This window comes from Zootermopsis nevadensis, unplaced genomic scaffold (assembly GCF_977971745.1).
Source record: "Zootermopsis nevadensis isolate Lab colony 2312 unplaced genomic scaffold, Znev_1.0 Znev_ptg000068l, whole genome shotgun sequence".
Lineage (NCBI taxonomy): Eukaryota > Metazoa > Arthropoda > Insecta > Blattodea > Termopsidae > Zootermopsis > Zootermopsis nevadensis.
Window position 1 is genome coordinate 3,314,600 of NW_028259199.1, and position 17,201 is coordinate 3,331,800.

Sequence of the window (17,201 nt, forward strand, 5' to 3'; positions counted from 1 at the left end):
TTTTGTACATTCATATTTATTTATGACGGACTTTGCTCGACTGTCTTAACTACCACGCACCGTGGGACATAGCCGCAGAGCTCGACCGTCCATGTACGACGCAGTGCGAAGAATGAAACAATAAGAGAAGGGGGGAACTCCAAATTAAAATATAAATAAACATCACGTACAAGCAGCTTACCGTGTCTCGTTTGTGTGCGGTAGTTGGCTGCCTGAGTCAAAGTCACACGGTGCGTAATATCTGACTGGCTAACTTCTTCGGTGCGTGCTACTTTCCGCGTTGCCTGACAGCACAAGTCCCTCGGCGATACCGACTACATAAGAATAAAATTAAGAATATATAAATACGCATGTGTATATAAATATGCATATATATTTTTGAGAGAATAAGAAATTTTGGTAGAATCAAAAAAGAGTAAAAACATAATATAATAAGAAATCACATAAAGTACGTTGCCGTGGCTTCTGTGTGCGCGCGCGAGTGCGGTGCATGCTACTTGGTCGGTCGAGTTCCGAGTCAATGTCCGGCGGTGCGTCGTAGTTTTCTGTAATGCTTGGCACCACAAACCCCTCGGCGATACCGACTTGGTAAGAATAAAAAATAATATATATATGCATACATACGTTTTTATGTACGTATTTATATATATTTTTGCAAATAAGTGTTAGTGAGCTGTCAAGGGGAGGCTGCCCGTGCCTCTGGCGGCAGCCGAGGAGCCGACTGCCGGCCTGCGGACCCCGACGACCGGCGATTGCTGATTTACGGGTGGCTCAGAACGCAGTGCCGCGAGCGAGGCAGGCCTCGAAGAGGGGACAGATACAATGGTCGGCCGGTCGCCGGGAACTCTTTCGCGGGAAACGCCCCATGGCCAGCCCGGCCGAGACCGTGAGAAGCAGAGATTGGGTGCTGCACAGACGGAGTCTCGCATGGACTGGGTGTCATTCAACGTTTCTGGTAGGTATAGAATGGGAAAAATTTCGACATTTTCATATTTTTTTTAATTTTTTTGAAAAAAACTAAAATTGCTGGAAATTGTCAAAAAAAACAACACAAAACCCAAAAATTTTGAAATTTTTCAAAATTTTTTGAAGTTTACATTTTTCAAATTCTTTAAGCTTTCTGCGTCCTTTCGAAGTAAAGAACTATATTGAGGAGACTTTATGGCCTTAAAATTTAATGACATTGCACATTAAACAACAAAGGTCCTAATACAGATCCTTGAAAGTTACCAGACAATAAATCAAAAGGAAATGACAAAACTTCAGAATAACGTACTTGCGAATGTCTGCTGGTTAGGTAACTAAGAAATCAATCATATATCCAGCAGACAGTTCATAGTCACCAAGTTTGTGCAAACGTAAGACATGCAAAACAACACTGATAAATGTTTTAATATTTGCCGTCAAATCACAATTTTTAATAAGATGATAAAATATAAAATATTTAAAATATCATTTCACGTTCCGCATCGAATGATCGATTTACAAATTGGAACGTCTCTTACGACATGTTTCGGTTATATTTAACCGTCTTCAGGTATAAATTAGATTGGTAAATTTAAAACTCGAATTACAATCCTTTACAATGTTATGCAGTTTATGAAAGATGTTCTTATCAGATTACTCTTATATATTAGAACGAAGGTATTGTTTTTTATATGGCGTGGTTCATCTGATGTTCAATATTAGTCTGTAAAGCAATGATTTAAAGAAAACATTAATAAATATGGAGTAATATAGAAAACAAAATGATAAAATCAACATAAAAGGCATCATGTACACATAAGATCGAGATTAGATACATTTCTTTTGTACATTCATGTATGTCTGAAGGTTGATATGGGTTGCCATTATCCACACATTGAAGGCAGATTCATATTTATTTATGACGGACTTTGCCACAGTACGTACGTGTTTGCCGTGTGGTATTCTACGTCCATACAGCATCCAGTTGATGTGATGTGTCCAAATGGGGGGGGGGGAGGGAGGAGATCATAAATGCAGAGGGAGTTAAAGAGAGAAAAGTAATGCCGCACCAGCTTGGCCCAAAAGTTATATTCTGAGCAAAAAATTTCGAAAAGGAATTCCCACAGTGGCAAAGCGTGACTTTTTCAAAAGTGTTGGCCAAACCCCACTCCGGGATGGGGGTCAGGGGAGTTAAAACTTTGGCAGTTGAGTTTTTGGATCGTAATTTATCTTCCATGATGAACAATTAAGTGTTAGCAGTCGAGGTTTGGCTAGCATCTTAGCTTCGTAGGTCATGTAATCCTCTACTTACCCCCTCAAACCAGAACTAAATTGTAAGATTTGAGGTTTCCACAGCAGATATTGTTTCTGTCATAATTGCGTTTGCGCAAATAGACTGGGAGCTTACGCCTGAATGAGGTACCCATCAACGCTTGTAGGGGGAGGTATTCCCATATGTCATTTCAGATAAATCCATTAAAACAGCACACCCAAGTTACTGCTATTCTTATGGGCACACACTCCAGAAGCATCTATACGTTAATGTGATTAAGTCAAGGTTCTTTACAATGTCTTCCGTGGTTTAATGCGTCACTGGGACATACGATTGTGTGGGTCGTATTAACCCGGTCAGTATCGCACTCCATTGCAGCATGCTGCCACTACAAACAGTCCTACATGTCGGGTGGGATATCTAGTTGCTACAGGTTGCAGCGTGAACTTGTAACTTAATCAGTACACGAACTGTAAAGAAGTTCTTGACATAATCTCGCACAGTGCTAGGACAATGGATGTAAAATAAAATGTCGTACCTTTAGTTGCAACGAAGGTAACTGTTGCGAGTAGCGCCAACTGGGACAATCATAATTAATAAGAAAGCTGGCCATGTCGTTGACCGATTGACTAACTAACTAGATGGCTTACCGAACCCGAAGGTTCATCACCGAATTAACCAAAGCTCTGTCCTGGGCCAACAAAATCCAGTCTCCTTCAACTCCTATCTCCCACAGATCCCGCCTGACATTATCCTCCCATCTACGTCTAGGTCTCCCCAGCGGTCTCTTCCCTTTAGGCTTCCAAACCAGTACCCGGTGCACACCTCTTGTCCCATCCATGCGCGCTACATGCCCAGCCCATCTCATTCTTCTCGACTTAATCAGCCTGACAATATTTGGGGAGGAGTACAGATTTTTAAGCTCGTCATTGTGCAGTTTTCTCCACGCCCCATCGTCTTCCCTCCTAGGCCCAAATATCCTCCTCAACACCCGATTCTCAAACACCTGCAATCTGTGTTCTTCCCTCTGAGTGAGAAGCCATGTTTCGCACCCATACAAAACAACAGGCAAAATTATTGTCTTGTATATTTTAATCTTCAGGTTCTTAGAAATCAGACGGGAAGACAAAATATTTTGGACTGAGAAGTTGCAAGCATTTCCGGAATTTAGTCTCCTCCTAACTTCGTCGTGAGCATCATTTTGAATCGTTTTTGTTGTTCCCAAGTATTTGAACTTTGTAACCCTTTCAAAGGATTTATGAGCCACCTTAATGTCTGTCGGGTACATCATCGTGTTCACAAAAGTCCGCCACCGGGGTCTATCCTGAGTCAGTTGCATCCAGTTCACTCCATTGAGACCCCATCTCCGTAAGATTCGTGTTAATGTTATCTTCCCACCTACGCCGAGGTGTTCCCTTCAGGCCTTGTAAACTTTCAACTCGCCCTAAAAACATCGGCTGAGGAGCTCGTCATGCATTTTTCTCTATTATCCGTCCCACCTTCATTTTGGGTCCAGACATCTTCCTCGACACTCTGTTCTCAGAGCTCCTCAGTCTATGTTCCTCCCTCAATGTGAAAGACCACGTTTTGCACCCATAAATACTTTGCACTCAATAATAGCAAGCATTCCCCGGATTTAATCTGCTGATGTAGGAGATAATGAGAGGGAGATTCTTCGATATTTATTCCTCTAAATCCGGAATAAAAATTTCTTTCAGCTCCCTAAAACGCTTTAATAATGTCCATGTATCAAGAGATGTAAAGTGTTAGAATTATTGTTCAGAATATAAACCCCACTTCTTAAGATCCATTAATTTTTATTAAGATTCTGGGATACGAAACACCTTTCATTCCTTTAAAATATTAATTGCCTACTGGAATATTCTTTTATTATCAATGTTGCCGTGAACAAACAGAAGTCAATCTAATGTTACTTGAAATTGTGTTAAAAAAGTTTAATTCTCTTACAAGAGTTCACAAATTCAGACGAAAACATTAAATGTGATGAACATTAATAATAAATAGGAATCCCTTATCTCAAACTTTGTTCAATTGTAAGAGACCATGACGTCCACTGTCAATGATCGATCTAATCAAAACTAAAACGGAGAGAGTGGAGGGCAGGAGCACAGATTTCTTAATAATTCTTTTAATAGATAAGAACTTGCGATATTCTATATTAGTAATAATTGCCACAAACAACATATTCCCTCCACCTAACATTTACCTGGGCAATACTCGTTACAGCTGAATCTAAACGGTGACAAGCCGCTGCATCCAGTCTGTACAAAAAGTCATTATTTCAAGGTCACCAACTCTGAAATGACAAATGTTCATGTAAAAGACAGATCAATGAAAATGTCACCTTATATTTTAAACTGCGACAGTAGCTCAGTCTCTTGTGTGGAAGGAAACGATCTTGGATGAAGATAAGTGCAAAATTCCTCTGACAGCATAGCCGAGTTTCCAGGAAATTCCAAAGTGCAATGTCCGTGACATTCCGCATGAAACCAGGTTCATTCAGAATGGAGTTGCCTCTTTCCACATCCTACGTCATTAGGAACCCTGCTTATTCCAAACTGCATTACAACACTGATATTTAAACACCGCAACCTATCTGCTGTCACACCACAGCGACCAGAATGGCATATCCAGATCACATCAGGTGTTCCGAGTAAAGGTGACGATTCTGAAGAAAAAGTAACACACACATCGCGAAGACAAGTTTACTGCAATTACTGTCATCATCATTATTGCCATCTTCTTCCAAACATCTAATCTGCCATATGCAACTTCCGTGCTCATTCTTTCCCTTTCTGACTGCCTCACTAGAATCGTAACAAACTGGTAATATTACCAACTACAAAACATCAGTGCCTTCCTGGACAAACACGTAGTAACTAGTTTTAACACTTTTCTTAGTATTCAAATTGAGCTGAGTTGTTTTTTAAAGATTACGAGGACGAACAAGACCTCAAAACAATGTAGAAATACACGAATTCTGTCGGCCAATGTACAAACGTTCTAGGCTACGCTTCAGGAAGTTGTCAAATGTCACTTTCATAAATTACAAAGGGACCCTTTCCCCCCCCCCCCAGTAACGTATCCAAAGCAACGAATTATGGTCGTATTACGTAGGAAAATGGTGGGGACAAACGAAGTCAAATCAGACGACAAAACGATGAAGTAAAGCAAACGCGAAAAGCCGTTCAATATGACCTTCGTGACTGTGTGTTCGTAAATAATTTGTTTCGGCTACGGTAAAAAAAATGATCATTTCCTTGTTAACCAAAGCAATGCGCCATTCATTATGCTAAACTACGTTCAATTTTTCTGCTACCCTTTTTAAAACAATCCGCACACCTACGCCCACATCTTGGGGAAGATTTTTATTCGAAGTCTTGGTTACTCGTATGGTCACATTTCCAGCAATTACAGAACCAGCAGACAACTGCCTGCCTTCTCTCTGTCGCTCCACACCCAATTCACATAACATGATGGAAGGATGACTGTAAGTGCCAAAGAAACTGGCAGGGTGCTGGGGCCACCAACCCGGTCGCAAATACTTAGACACTCTGTACTGTGGACATGGGGATTCCCCACTAAGTAAAGGAGAGCCACCAAAAATTTCTTACTTTGAGGAAACATCTCTCCATGACACCAGCAGCAGCACTCTCAATGTAACAACTTTAACAAGTAGAAACACAACAAAATAAAGAAAGCAATTCTACAAAACAATATTTTGCATCTGACATTACGTCAATAAACAGTTTTACGAGATGAGTTTTAGTGCACGCTGATTACTGAATTGCCAGCATGTCTACATGAGAATTTCTGATTGTGGTCACAATGTTTATTAAGATCCCGGGACCCCTTCAACATCGTCATCGTATGTTGATTGACTACCCAATAACAAGATCAATAAAACGTGCAACAAACAAAGCTACGTTCTGCCTCCAAGAATCATACGCAAAGGAATCTTCACTCACAGACGGCTCGAACATCTAATATTTTAACAAACATCCTGCAAAAGAGCTGTACCACTTAAAGTCCTCTCCCTTCCATTTCAGCACAGATTCTTACAGTAGTAATACGTTTTAGAAATGAAAGGAGGGGAGACACGGGTTTCGTATTGTATGCATTTCCTTCCTGATTTCTGCCCTCTAAAAAAAATAACTGAGGGTTTCGTGGGTGCGATATGGGAGCCCAAGATGAGAGGAAGGAGGGGTTATGTAAAAATATATTTATGAGGGAGCAGCCAAGGTGGTCAACGAACACCAAACAGACATCATATATCATTTCATTTCCAGGTCAACAATCTTTAACCAAACTAAATGGTCAATAACTCTACATTCTTCCTATAAACAATCTGACTGACAAGACTAACAAATTAGTCTTTCCTAAGCCAAGAACTCTTCACAACCATTTTACACACATAATATAACAATCCTGACAACACCAGCACTGGTACATTGTGACCCACATAAGTGGCACTGCCTTTCTATACTTGGTTCCAACCAACCACACCACTCCTCGATCCTAATGCAAATCCCATCCCCACCCCCAACCATGAAATATACCAGAAGTAATACTGAGCCTCATCACATGTCCATGAGACTGACACCTGACAACTCTCAACTTATGGTTAAGTCTCGAATAAATGGAACCTCTGACAGTCATCTCCATTTTTGCAAGCAAATCCAAATTCATAACGAACACCACACCACAAACTTACAAGTTTTGTAACCGATCCCCTTGCTCAACACAGCAAACTCTAAACTTAAGCACAAGAACAGAAAATATCCCGGCAGCTCCGCTCACTGTGCACATCTCACATGTAACAAAACCTTATCACAAATAGTCACCACCCTCGTCTACAAGCTACACCTAACCTCCAATTTTGGTGTCCTATGAACAATATATTCACTAGAGAATCATGAATGCCTCCAGCGTACCACAGATACTGCAATAATGCCAATCCCTCACCACATTTATGTCTTTCAACATATCAAATCTCACATTTAAGTTCACAACATCTAAAGTACCTAATAAAATTGGACAGACTCATCTCTCTCACACGACAACCACATCAAATACATTCTAATGCTCATGTACTCACACAACGAATGCCTGGTTCAGACCGATATCAGTCTCTTGCGGATTCGAGGTTCCTTCTTTGTCCCAGCAGGTTTAATCTTCTGACATCAAGTCGGTCTGCCAACTGTTGCCGCACGTACTTCAACGCTTCTCTGGCTAGCAGTACGCAGGTCACGTGGTGCTCAGTAGAATCTGAAGGATCATTCTGTTTCTCGTAATCTGCTACTCCCACAAAGAGAAAATACATTCACATTCAAGAAATCAAGACATCACACTCTTCAAAGAACACACAGTTTTACTTCACCAAGCAGTTAACACTCCCACCTTAGCCAATGAACAAGCACCTTCCATTTTCAGAAGACAAATTTTGTCATGTTCATTACAAACCCATTCACAAGTTAACTTTAAATATGGGTCACGACCAGCGACCTGACAAAATCTGAACTCCCTCGCTTACAGATTCATATTGCAACCTTTCTTTCGTCCCCCCCAGCAAATTTAAAACATTCGCCAAGTGGGCCATTATTCCACACGTCATAATACTGCAACTACAAACTCTACAACTCACACACATCACGTCAGACCCACGCAACTTCCGTTGCCACTGATTCAGTGGATATTTAATGAACAGTTCGCTTGCCGTCTGTCTGGAGCCGAGGATGTTGATCGCTGTCTCCAAGATAGGAACAAGTGCCAGGTGTCCCGGCTTACACGGCTCCCTCTCCTCGTGCCCCATTATGACAGCAAGGGAGTCTATAAACACCAGTCGGTCCATGCCCTTCAGGTTCGCCTGTTTTGATGTCATGAAGAAAGGACCTAAATGAAAGATTAAGAAATGGCAAGCCACTACAACACAGCCAACATCTGTAGCACTTCTACTACTAAGGTGAATTCAACCGACAAGGGGCAAGAGGTAGCCGTATCAATTAGATTTATTTTCCATATCACCATTAGTAATGCCACTTTATAATGCCTTCTGGAAGCAAAGGTGGAAACTTCACCGTCAGTAATATAAATTGTTTCAATGTTGAACAATCTAAATTTATAAAACTGAACTCACCAGCTTCCTGTGATATCGCCACCATTGTGTAGTGACAAACAAGGAACACCGTCATAACTCTTTCATGGCTGCAGCAACAAACACTCCTACCAACTTACACAACAGGCCTTACTGGTTTTTCCAGATATGAAGCAGAAATAAGTACGTCAGACGCTTTCAACCAGTTCACGTACTAAATATGGTTTAAAGAGAGATTTCAGGTTCTCACAGTCGTCTTTGGGTTCTAACACCACTTGGACTTACAGAAAACCAACACCGATTACGATTTTTAAACATTTAATGGTTCGCTATATCAGCTGAAGTTATCCTTGTGACTAAGCGCAATGCCATGAGGCAGTGGGAGCATGGAGGTAAACTCCATGCATTCTCAATTACGATGTGCGATCAGAAAGTTTCTAGACTGCGCCTATAAAAACCCGTACACTTATCTCAGGTATTAAATTCATCCATCACCCTCGAAGTAGTTCCCCTGGGAGTGAACACAACGATCCCAGCGCCGCTGCCAAGCCTGGAAGCATCCCTGGAAATCTTTCTTTGTCAGCCTGTCAAGCACCATCTGCGATTCTGCCCGAATCTCTTCTATCGTCTCAAATCTCCTTCCCTTTAGCTGAATTTTCATCTTTGGGAAGAGGAAGAAGTCACACGGAGCTTAGAAAGGAAGTTGGGGTCGGTTCTTGCAAGATCTTTGAGCTCCTGACAAACGAGAAGTCGATTCTGCTTCTGGTCCTCAGACAGGATGCGTCGCATGTGGAGTTCTTCCTTTAGAATCAGCTGACAGGTCCCATAGCCTATCCTAACAATGTCGCACAAGTCGTTGATGGTACAACGTCGATCTTCGTGAATGGCCTGCCGAATCTTCGTAACATTTTCGGGCGTTGTGCTCGAAGATGGTCGTCCAGAACGCTCGTCATCATCGACAGAGGTTCGGCCATTTTTAAAACGTGAATGCCACACAAAAGTTTGTGCACGACCCATTGTGGACTCCCCAAATGCTTGCTTTAGCATTTCATAGGTTTCCGTAGCCGTTCTGGCGAGTCTTTGGCAAAATTTGATGCACACGCCATTCCGAAATCGCAGGAGGGTCGGTGTAATGCACTACCAATACGCCCGTAACTAAGAAACAAATGCTAATTCGATGATGCCGGCTGGCACACTGATTCACTATGAATGTAGGCCGCACCCCCTAAAGGCAGAAGCTCGTACTACATCCGGTTCACCCTCTATTGACACAGCCTGAAACTTTCTGATCGCACCTCGTATAGAACTATGTGGAGGTCAGCCTCAAAATGTGGTTCCTTACACTGGCAAAGAAAAATCACGTTCTTCATTGTTTCTTTTTAGTCTCAATAGAAGAAATAGACAAGTTCTTTATTTCATTAAAACCATTTACTACTTTTCAGGAAAAAAAGGTCTTCTTCTTTCAATAATGGCATTATAATTCAGAAAAGAAGTTTATTAAACAATTTACTCAAATAGATGAACTTGCCTGTGACTGACGTCTGGTGAGTGGCTCTGGCTTGCTTGTCCTGCAATCTGTAGGGAATCCCATGGACTGCGGAGATCTCCACATGTGGATCATCAATCACAATGAGTACAGATAATTACACTCGCATCCTAATGTTCAGTGTACAAAATGTTGGTCACAACAGTGGCCAATGCAGTAGCTGCTTCCTAAATCAGCAACTGATGTACGGGGCACAGAGCAAATGGGAAATCTGGGTTTATGATATGACAAAGAAATACATTACTTGTAGAAGCCTCCTGGTACTGGCAGGATACTAAACCCAAACTAATTGTGATACAGCCTCTAACGGGCTCACTGTACCAGTAAATAATGAGTTCTGGGTGCTCAGAGAAAAGTCTATAACAGTGCCTCATGGACTGCCTTGGGACTCGCTTACAATTCTGCGTTGAAAAGCCAGTGATTAACAATCTGTTATGTCATGTTAGTACCATCAGGCTGGAAAAACATCTTTTATTTTGTACACTATTTTAATATCAAGAATGAGGTTAGTTTGACAATATTCTTCTGCCTCCAACTGCTCTTATATACCTTGGACAGGAGAAAAGCTGCTGCACTCTATTCTCATCATCATTAAAATTCAGGGATGCCACCAAGAAACAGCAAATTACTTCCCAGCACTGACGACGGTAGAACGGATCCGTCGTGCTTGACTTCAGAGCACTAGATGCTGTCTCCACGACCTGGAAAACACAAGCAACAGTTTCAAGTTATAACGACTAAGGAAAGTGAAATGTTTTAGTTACAGTAACTTCCATGCGGCATTGTTATAATACTTTCACGTACTGCACTTACTGTAATACTCTAAACACCTTTTCTCCACATCAGGGCGCATGTCATATTTATTTCCAGAACCTTTGGGTTTCATGGACACCTAGACTTTTATTTTGTATGTAAAAAACAAATTTGACAAATCTCAGCAACACTGAAATAAAAATTAACTACAAGCATATAATTTTTGTATAATCTATGCTAACCCTAATAAACGTCAAAAAGGAACGTACTATACAGGTATCAAGTTATTTAATAATCTTCCACCAACAATTAAAACTCTAAATGATTTAAAGGTGTTCAAGCGTGCATTGAGAGGTCACCTCTTCACTCACTCTTTCCATTCTGCAGATTATTTCACCTCTGCTGAAATTTCTTAAGATTTATGTATTTCTATAATCTATATTTAAAGTGGTTTTGTATTCTTATTTAAAATTCTGAGGTTTATGTATACAGTGAAACCTCGATGCATCGTTTTTGGCGGGGGTGGGAAATAAAAACGATGAATGCGGGAAAACGATAGATGCGGGAAAATGTAACATTATTTTATATGGGATGTATCCGGGACCGAACAAAACGGACGATGCATCTGGGAAAACGATAGTTCGGGGAACGATGGATAGAGGTTTCACTGTACATGAGACATGAGAAATACAGACAAAATTTTAGTATGTAGACCTGAAGGGAAAACACAACATGGGCCACCCAGCCACCAACAGAGGAAACATTAAAATGTTATCTTAGAATGGGAGGTTATGGACTGGATCCATCTGGATCAGGATAGAGCCAATGGTGGGTTCTTGTAAAGATGGTAATTATACTTTGAGTACCACACTAAGTAGGGACTTTTGTACCAGACTGATTATTAGCTTCTGAACAAGGATTCTGGATTTAACAGGTTTAACATGAGTGGGAAGGAGCACGATGCTTACAGCATCCAATAGAATTTCCTTTGTTAAAATGAAAAACTTGACTCATTACACTTCTCAAGAATTTATCTTCACAAAAATTAACCAATAAATGTACATAATATAAAACATACCATGCTGAGACTTGTAATTTTTATTTTAACCACTTATCAATTTGGTGTAAATTTCATAAGGCAAAAATATTCACATATTTGTGGTTCTTGGTTTATTTAATTATGGTTTTTCAGCTGCATTGGCTATGCAGCATCAGATTGCTGTGAATAACAAAATGGAAAAAATGTGGAACCCATTATGGCCTGTTTTAAGCTACTATCCCAGAATTTGCCTGGAAGAACTGGGGAAAACAGATTCTTAGCTGCTAAATGACAACTTACTGCAAGATACATCCTGCACCAGATTTAATATGGTTTCATAAAACAGTATAAAGTGGAACATGCAAATGGATGAACAATAATAACTCCCATTTCCCAGTAATGCGTTCTTTGTTTTGCACAATGCAAACAAAGAGAATCTAATAAAATAAACTCAAGGTTGGCACATAAACAACAAATAATTTAATGCAAGTTTTTTTAAAGTCAAAAAAATTTATAGTTGGACATAAAATTAAAGAAATACTGAGCCTATACATGTATTCCTCCAAGCAAAAGCTTCAGTGACATTGTTTTACAAAGTGGAAAGTCAAGTTTATGAAGCCAGAAATCATAATTAAATTAAAGAATACTAACCTTTCTGATATTTCTCTTGCTGAACTATGTGGTATAAGTGGAAGCCCACAATAAATGGATGGGAGAAATCACCTGATGCATGGCATATCATGTGTTCCTTCAGCATTTGCTGAAAAGTTGATGACAGATCAATATATTCAACCGTAGCTGCAAAGCTCCCAAATCACAACACGATAAAAGCACATACTTTTGAAAATAAAAAAAAACTGTAGAAGAAACACAATGTGGTTTAAAAAATTTCAGCCATTAAAGTGAAGATGGATGAAAGTATGTCCCAGTGAACCAACTGAGCTCGTGATGCAAGTTTGGTAAGCTTTTTATTTTTCAATCTTGCAGATGGAATTCGGGGTTCAGATTTTTATCAGTCAGTTTTGTATTGCACATGAGTACACTCCCTCACCCACACACACATGCATGCTGATGTTAAGAGATGGCACCACTATGAAATATACAAAGAACAAAGAGTTCTGATTTAAACAAACACTGACCTCCATAATATTAACAGCCCTCTCTTCATGCAGTACTCCTTCCACATGACATATCAACCACTGCACAGCATCTGCACTCACAAATGTATAGCTTGGCAAGCTGGGATGATGAGTTAGAAAACCAACACCTGACGCTGTGTTTCGCATAGCTTCAATAATTTCTAATATTGTTGCTGTGCTCTTCAGTCGATGGATGTCAAAATGACTCTGACTGAAATAACAGTTTCAAAATTTCATTAATTATTTAGTACAGAATAATCAATCACGTCTTCAACTGTTCACAGGACACTACTATTACAGAACCTATTATTTACCATTACACATCATCATCCCACCATCACAGCAGAAATTCAGGGCATGATACAGGGTCAAAATTATCCAGTCGTTGTTGGTATGGAAATAATCACCTCCTTTTTTTCAAAGAAGTTCCCACTTTTTATGCAGGTTGTGTAGCAACCAAGCCTCCTCATCTCTATATTTGCATAACTTCTAATCCTCACTTTCCATCATGCTGTTCCCTTCTTTTTGTGTGACATCTTTCCTAATCTGTTGTCCACATCTTGATCTTGTTCTCAATCTCCCTCTTGGACATCTTCCTTCTAGTTTCATGTTCAGTACCTCCTTTATAATTCTCTCTTCTGTCATTCTTCAAACATGTACAAACCATTTTATTATCTTATTTATTAATCAGTCTTTAAAGAGGTAGATGTTGTATGATTACCGGTATTATACACAAGCAATCAAAAGGTTGCCAAAGGTAAAAGTTTCATTCCTACTGCACAAATTTCCAGTTCTAAAACATCCTCAATCTTGCTTGAAACTGGGGTTGACATTGGCAACATTACAAAGCTGGCCTTTCCCTTGCATTTTTGTTCCATGGGACCCTGCCCCTGCACTTGCTGCTCCAGTGGTTATGCCCCACAGAGCATCATCCCCCTTGTTAGGCCTGAACACCACTGGGCTACCTACCATAAAAGCTACTGATAAAACAAATTTATTAGCAAAATCACAATTTTTATAGTCTCTTGCTATTTCTGTACCTGTTATACTGCATACAAACTTTACTGTTTATTTTATATTTCAGCATTTTACGCAGTGCCCAGAACCTGTTTTCCAGATTATAGACCATCTTAAGGTCCCATTCCAGCATTTGTCTGTAAGAAGCAATGGGGGGAGGAATGAAAAACTGAAAAAAGAGCAGGAGTATTATCAACTCAATGGCTATATATGATGACTTGCCTATCATCTGTGGGGTCCTGATGATGTGGGGAGTCAGTTGTTTGCTGCTGCTGCTGTTGTTGTTGTTGCTGTTCAGGAGACACTGGCTGTTGACCTGAAATCTTGTCTCCCAAAGCTGCCTCGCTGGCAGGAGAGATGCGACCACTGCTACTTACTTCTGCCTTCACTCGCTCCATGACTTTAGAACGTGACCTAATGCATCAATTACAATAAATACAACTGAATGAATTGTAAACGGTTATAACTCTATCTGTATATCTGACATACATATGAGATGCATTCTAAAAGTAAGTTACACTTGCTAGGTGTTACAAAAGCTCTCTCTTATGTTTTTCTTAGCACAAAACTCAATTACCTCAACTGTAAGCTGTAACTGTAATATTTCACATTTAACAGTTGTAATTTCACTATAAATGCTACTTCTGAAGAATGTATTGGCATGAAATTCTCAAGTTTCTTCTCTTCTGCACACATGTCTTGGGCCTGTCTAACTTCTGGCTATACCCAAATATGGAAGACTAGAGATGTACCTTGAGAGAGTATCAGTCAAAAACTTAACATGAAAAATGAATTACCACTGTTGCAAATAAACTACTAAAGACTTCCTAAAACACTTCTAAAATTGGACACGTGGCAGTTACGTACAGAGCAAGGAAACTATTTAGGAAAATGAACAAACTGTGCACTCTGTTCTCAGTAGCATTCCTTTACAGTAAAATCAAACTTACTTTTACAATGTACCTCATACATCAATTTATATATGCAAAGGCAATGTTTAAACATAAGTATCTCAATTCTCTACTATTGTCTCTTGTGCTGACTGGTGAAGCACTCTTCCAATCCACCAAACCCAACTCCCTACCTACTACATGCACTTATAAGGCTTCCAAAAATACCCAACCATTATGTACTCATCCTGAAGATGGCAACTACAATGTTTGCCAAAACACTGAATAATTCAAAATTTCAACATCACTCATTTCAAAAAGCCTAAACTGTGCATTTACCAACATTTCAGAGGTCCTTGCTGCCTCCATCATCAGGGCGATGAGTAAGCCATGCGCATGGAAGTGGTTTGAGTTACAGCGACAACAGAATCTTTCAAAAACTTTTGTATGGGTTTGGCTTCTTGTAATAAACATACAAGACAAAAACTCTTCACTTACAAACACGAGACAATGCAGTAAACACACTTTGAAGTTCTCTTAACTTGTGAGAATAGAATACTGTAGAACAATATGCCTATTTTTTTTAATTTTCACTCAACACATGGCATTAAACACTTTTAGCGCATACAATAGCGGGGATCAGGTTAATACATATAAGAAATTGCAGAATTGTATAAACATGCAATACTCCATCTTATTCATGCCCCAATGTGTTTTGATGTTTTAATATTAAAATACAGAAGATAAAATTATAAATTACAGTCCCATTCTTTTAGCTATTAACATATTTTCTGTTATACAAAACACGTCAAATTATTACAAGACCTATGTATATGTACAGAATTTTCAAACTGAGAGTCTGAATACTTCAAAAATATGCCATATTAATAAAACTAGCAACTTACTCTGATAACATCTCTCTCTCACTCAGTCTGGGGTACATGGTTTTATGGAAAAGTTACAGTTACTCAGCTTGTAAAGAAATTCCCTGCAAGTTTTGGAACTAAAAGTGGATTTCCATGCATGCCTCTTGATTCAATCACCAAAGAACAGAATTCAGTTCAAATCTTCATATCCTGCACCCATAAGATCCATCTCAAAATTATCCTTTTCTCAAAGCTGAGTCTCCCAAGTTATTAAATGTATCATTTGAACACTTACAGTGGTTAAATCAAGAAAGAAAAGATGAGCCTGGAAATGTAGTATGGGTAAAATGAGAAATACAGTACATTAAACATTTTGGTTGGTAAACCACAAAGGAAAAAGACCACTTAAGAGACGTAAGCACAGAAATTAGGTATTAAGATGTGGACTGGATTGATCTAGCTCAGGTTATTGAGCAGTGGAGGGCTTTTGTAAAAACTATAATGAATTTCTTCATCAGCCAAGTCATGGTAGTACAACCTCTTTCTTCTCTTGGGCTAAGAATAGCTTTCCTGTTGGATCAAGGGCCAATAAACCCTTCCTGGCACATTTCTTAAACTAATAGCCAGTTTTCGTTGTTGATGAGAATATTTATTCATAAATTACAAATTACATGCTCAAATGTAAGTTTTATTGAAATGTAAAAAAATTACTATAGAGTTACACATTATTTTAAATTTTTTTCTCCAACAGCTTGTATCTGACACAATTCACAAGTGGTTTTGGGCTGGAAGTGGCCCGCAGGCCATCAGCTGGACTATGCTGAGGTAGGTAACTGTAACTTTGCACAGATGAGTCTGTACTACTGTGTTACATATGTATATTCAAGCAGATGGTAAAATGTGTCTTATGTGTCAGAAAACAGAAGCGCAATGCTATTAAAATGATGGACACAATGATACTGACCTGGTGGTATGTCGTTCAGCCATGCGATTAGAACCATGCTTCTCCTAGCAGAAAGAGGATACAGTGAGAAACAAAAGAGGCAGCAATTTTGATCAAACATCAAACATACACATAACTCCATACCAAGGTGAAATGGCCATAAAACAAGAGCACAAAAATTCAATGACATATTTTGAATCTGTACATGATTATTCACAAAGGCAGCATTACAGTTTAAACTGCATTCCCACACCAACATCAAAATAAAAATAATTTTATGCCAGTGTACCTCAAACTGTGCATCATGACATCCCATACCGAGTCACACCAAAAAGCATAAACAGATTCAAACCAATGGCTGAAAACTTCTAAACTTTAGCTTAATAAATTCTTTTCCTAACTACCTTTCAATTTATGCAATTTAAGTGAAATTTAAATGACAAGCAAAAGTGCAGCATATGAATCTCTATTAAGCTATAGGCTAATGTAACTTCACCTCTATTAACCTTTAACAACTGTGTATTGTGGTTTATGTGCAAATGAGCTGTGTTACACTAGCATATTGTAAACTGCTCATCAGGCTGACAGTGTCATAGTACATGGGTTTAAATCTCCCATCTCTGTATGATAAAGGTTAAATTCCCACATTCAGGG

General features: G+C 39.4%; 1 protein-coding gene across 21 annotated transcripts in view; it reads right to left on the minus strand.

The window, feature by feature from the left end:
* The window catches only part of LOC147871072 (GATOR complex protein Iml1-like), a 59,968-nt gene that overhangs the window by 8,677 nt on the left and 34,090 nt on the right, over positions 1 to 17,201 (minus strand). For 6 of the 21 annotated variants that reach the window (XM_087341323.1, XM_087341325.1, XM_087341338.1 and 3 more), the window contains 8 exons: positions 14,071 to 14,262; positions 12,832 to 13,042; positions 12,344 to 12,452; positions 10,450 to 10,601; positions 9,883 to 9,958; positions 7,359 to 8,152; positions 4,467 to 4,556; positions 182 to 314 (listed from right to left, as the gene is read on the minus strand). In XM_087341323.1, the coding sequence (XP_087197449.1) occupies positions 10,582 to 10,601; positions 12,344 to 12,452; positions 12,832 to 13,042; positions 14,071 to 14,262 (532 nt within the window). In that variant the 3' untranslated portion in view covers positions 182 to 314; positions 4,467 to 4,556; positions 7,359 to 8,152; positions 9,883 to 9,958; positions 10,450 to 10,581. Of the gene's footprint in view, positions 1 to 181; positions 315 to 1,374; positions 1,691 to 4,466; positions 4,557 to 4,604; positions 4,929 to 7,358; positions 8,153 to 9,882; positions 9,959 to 10,449; positions 10,602 to 12,343; positions 12,453 to 12,831; positions 13,043 to 13,132; positions 13,478 to 14,066; positions 14,263 to 16,568; positions 16,613 to 17,201 lie in introns of those variants that run through there. The other 15 variants (XM_087341339.1, XM_087341333.1, XM_087341326.1 and 12 more) reach the window with 15 other exon arrangements.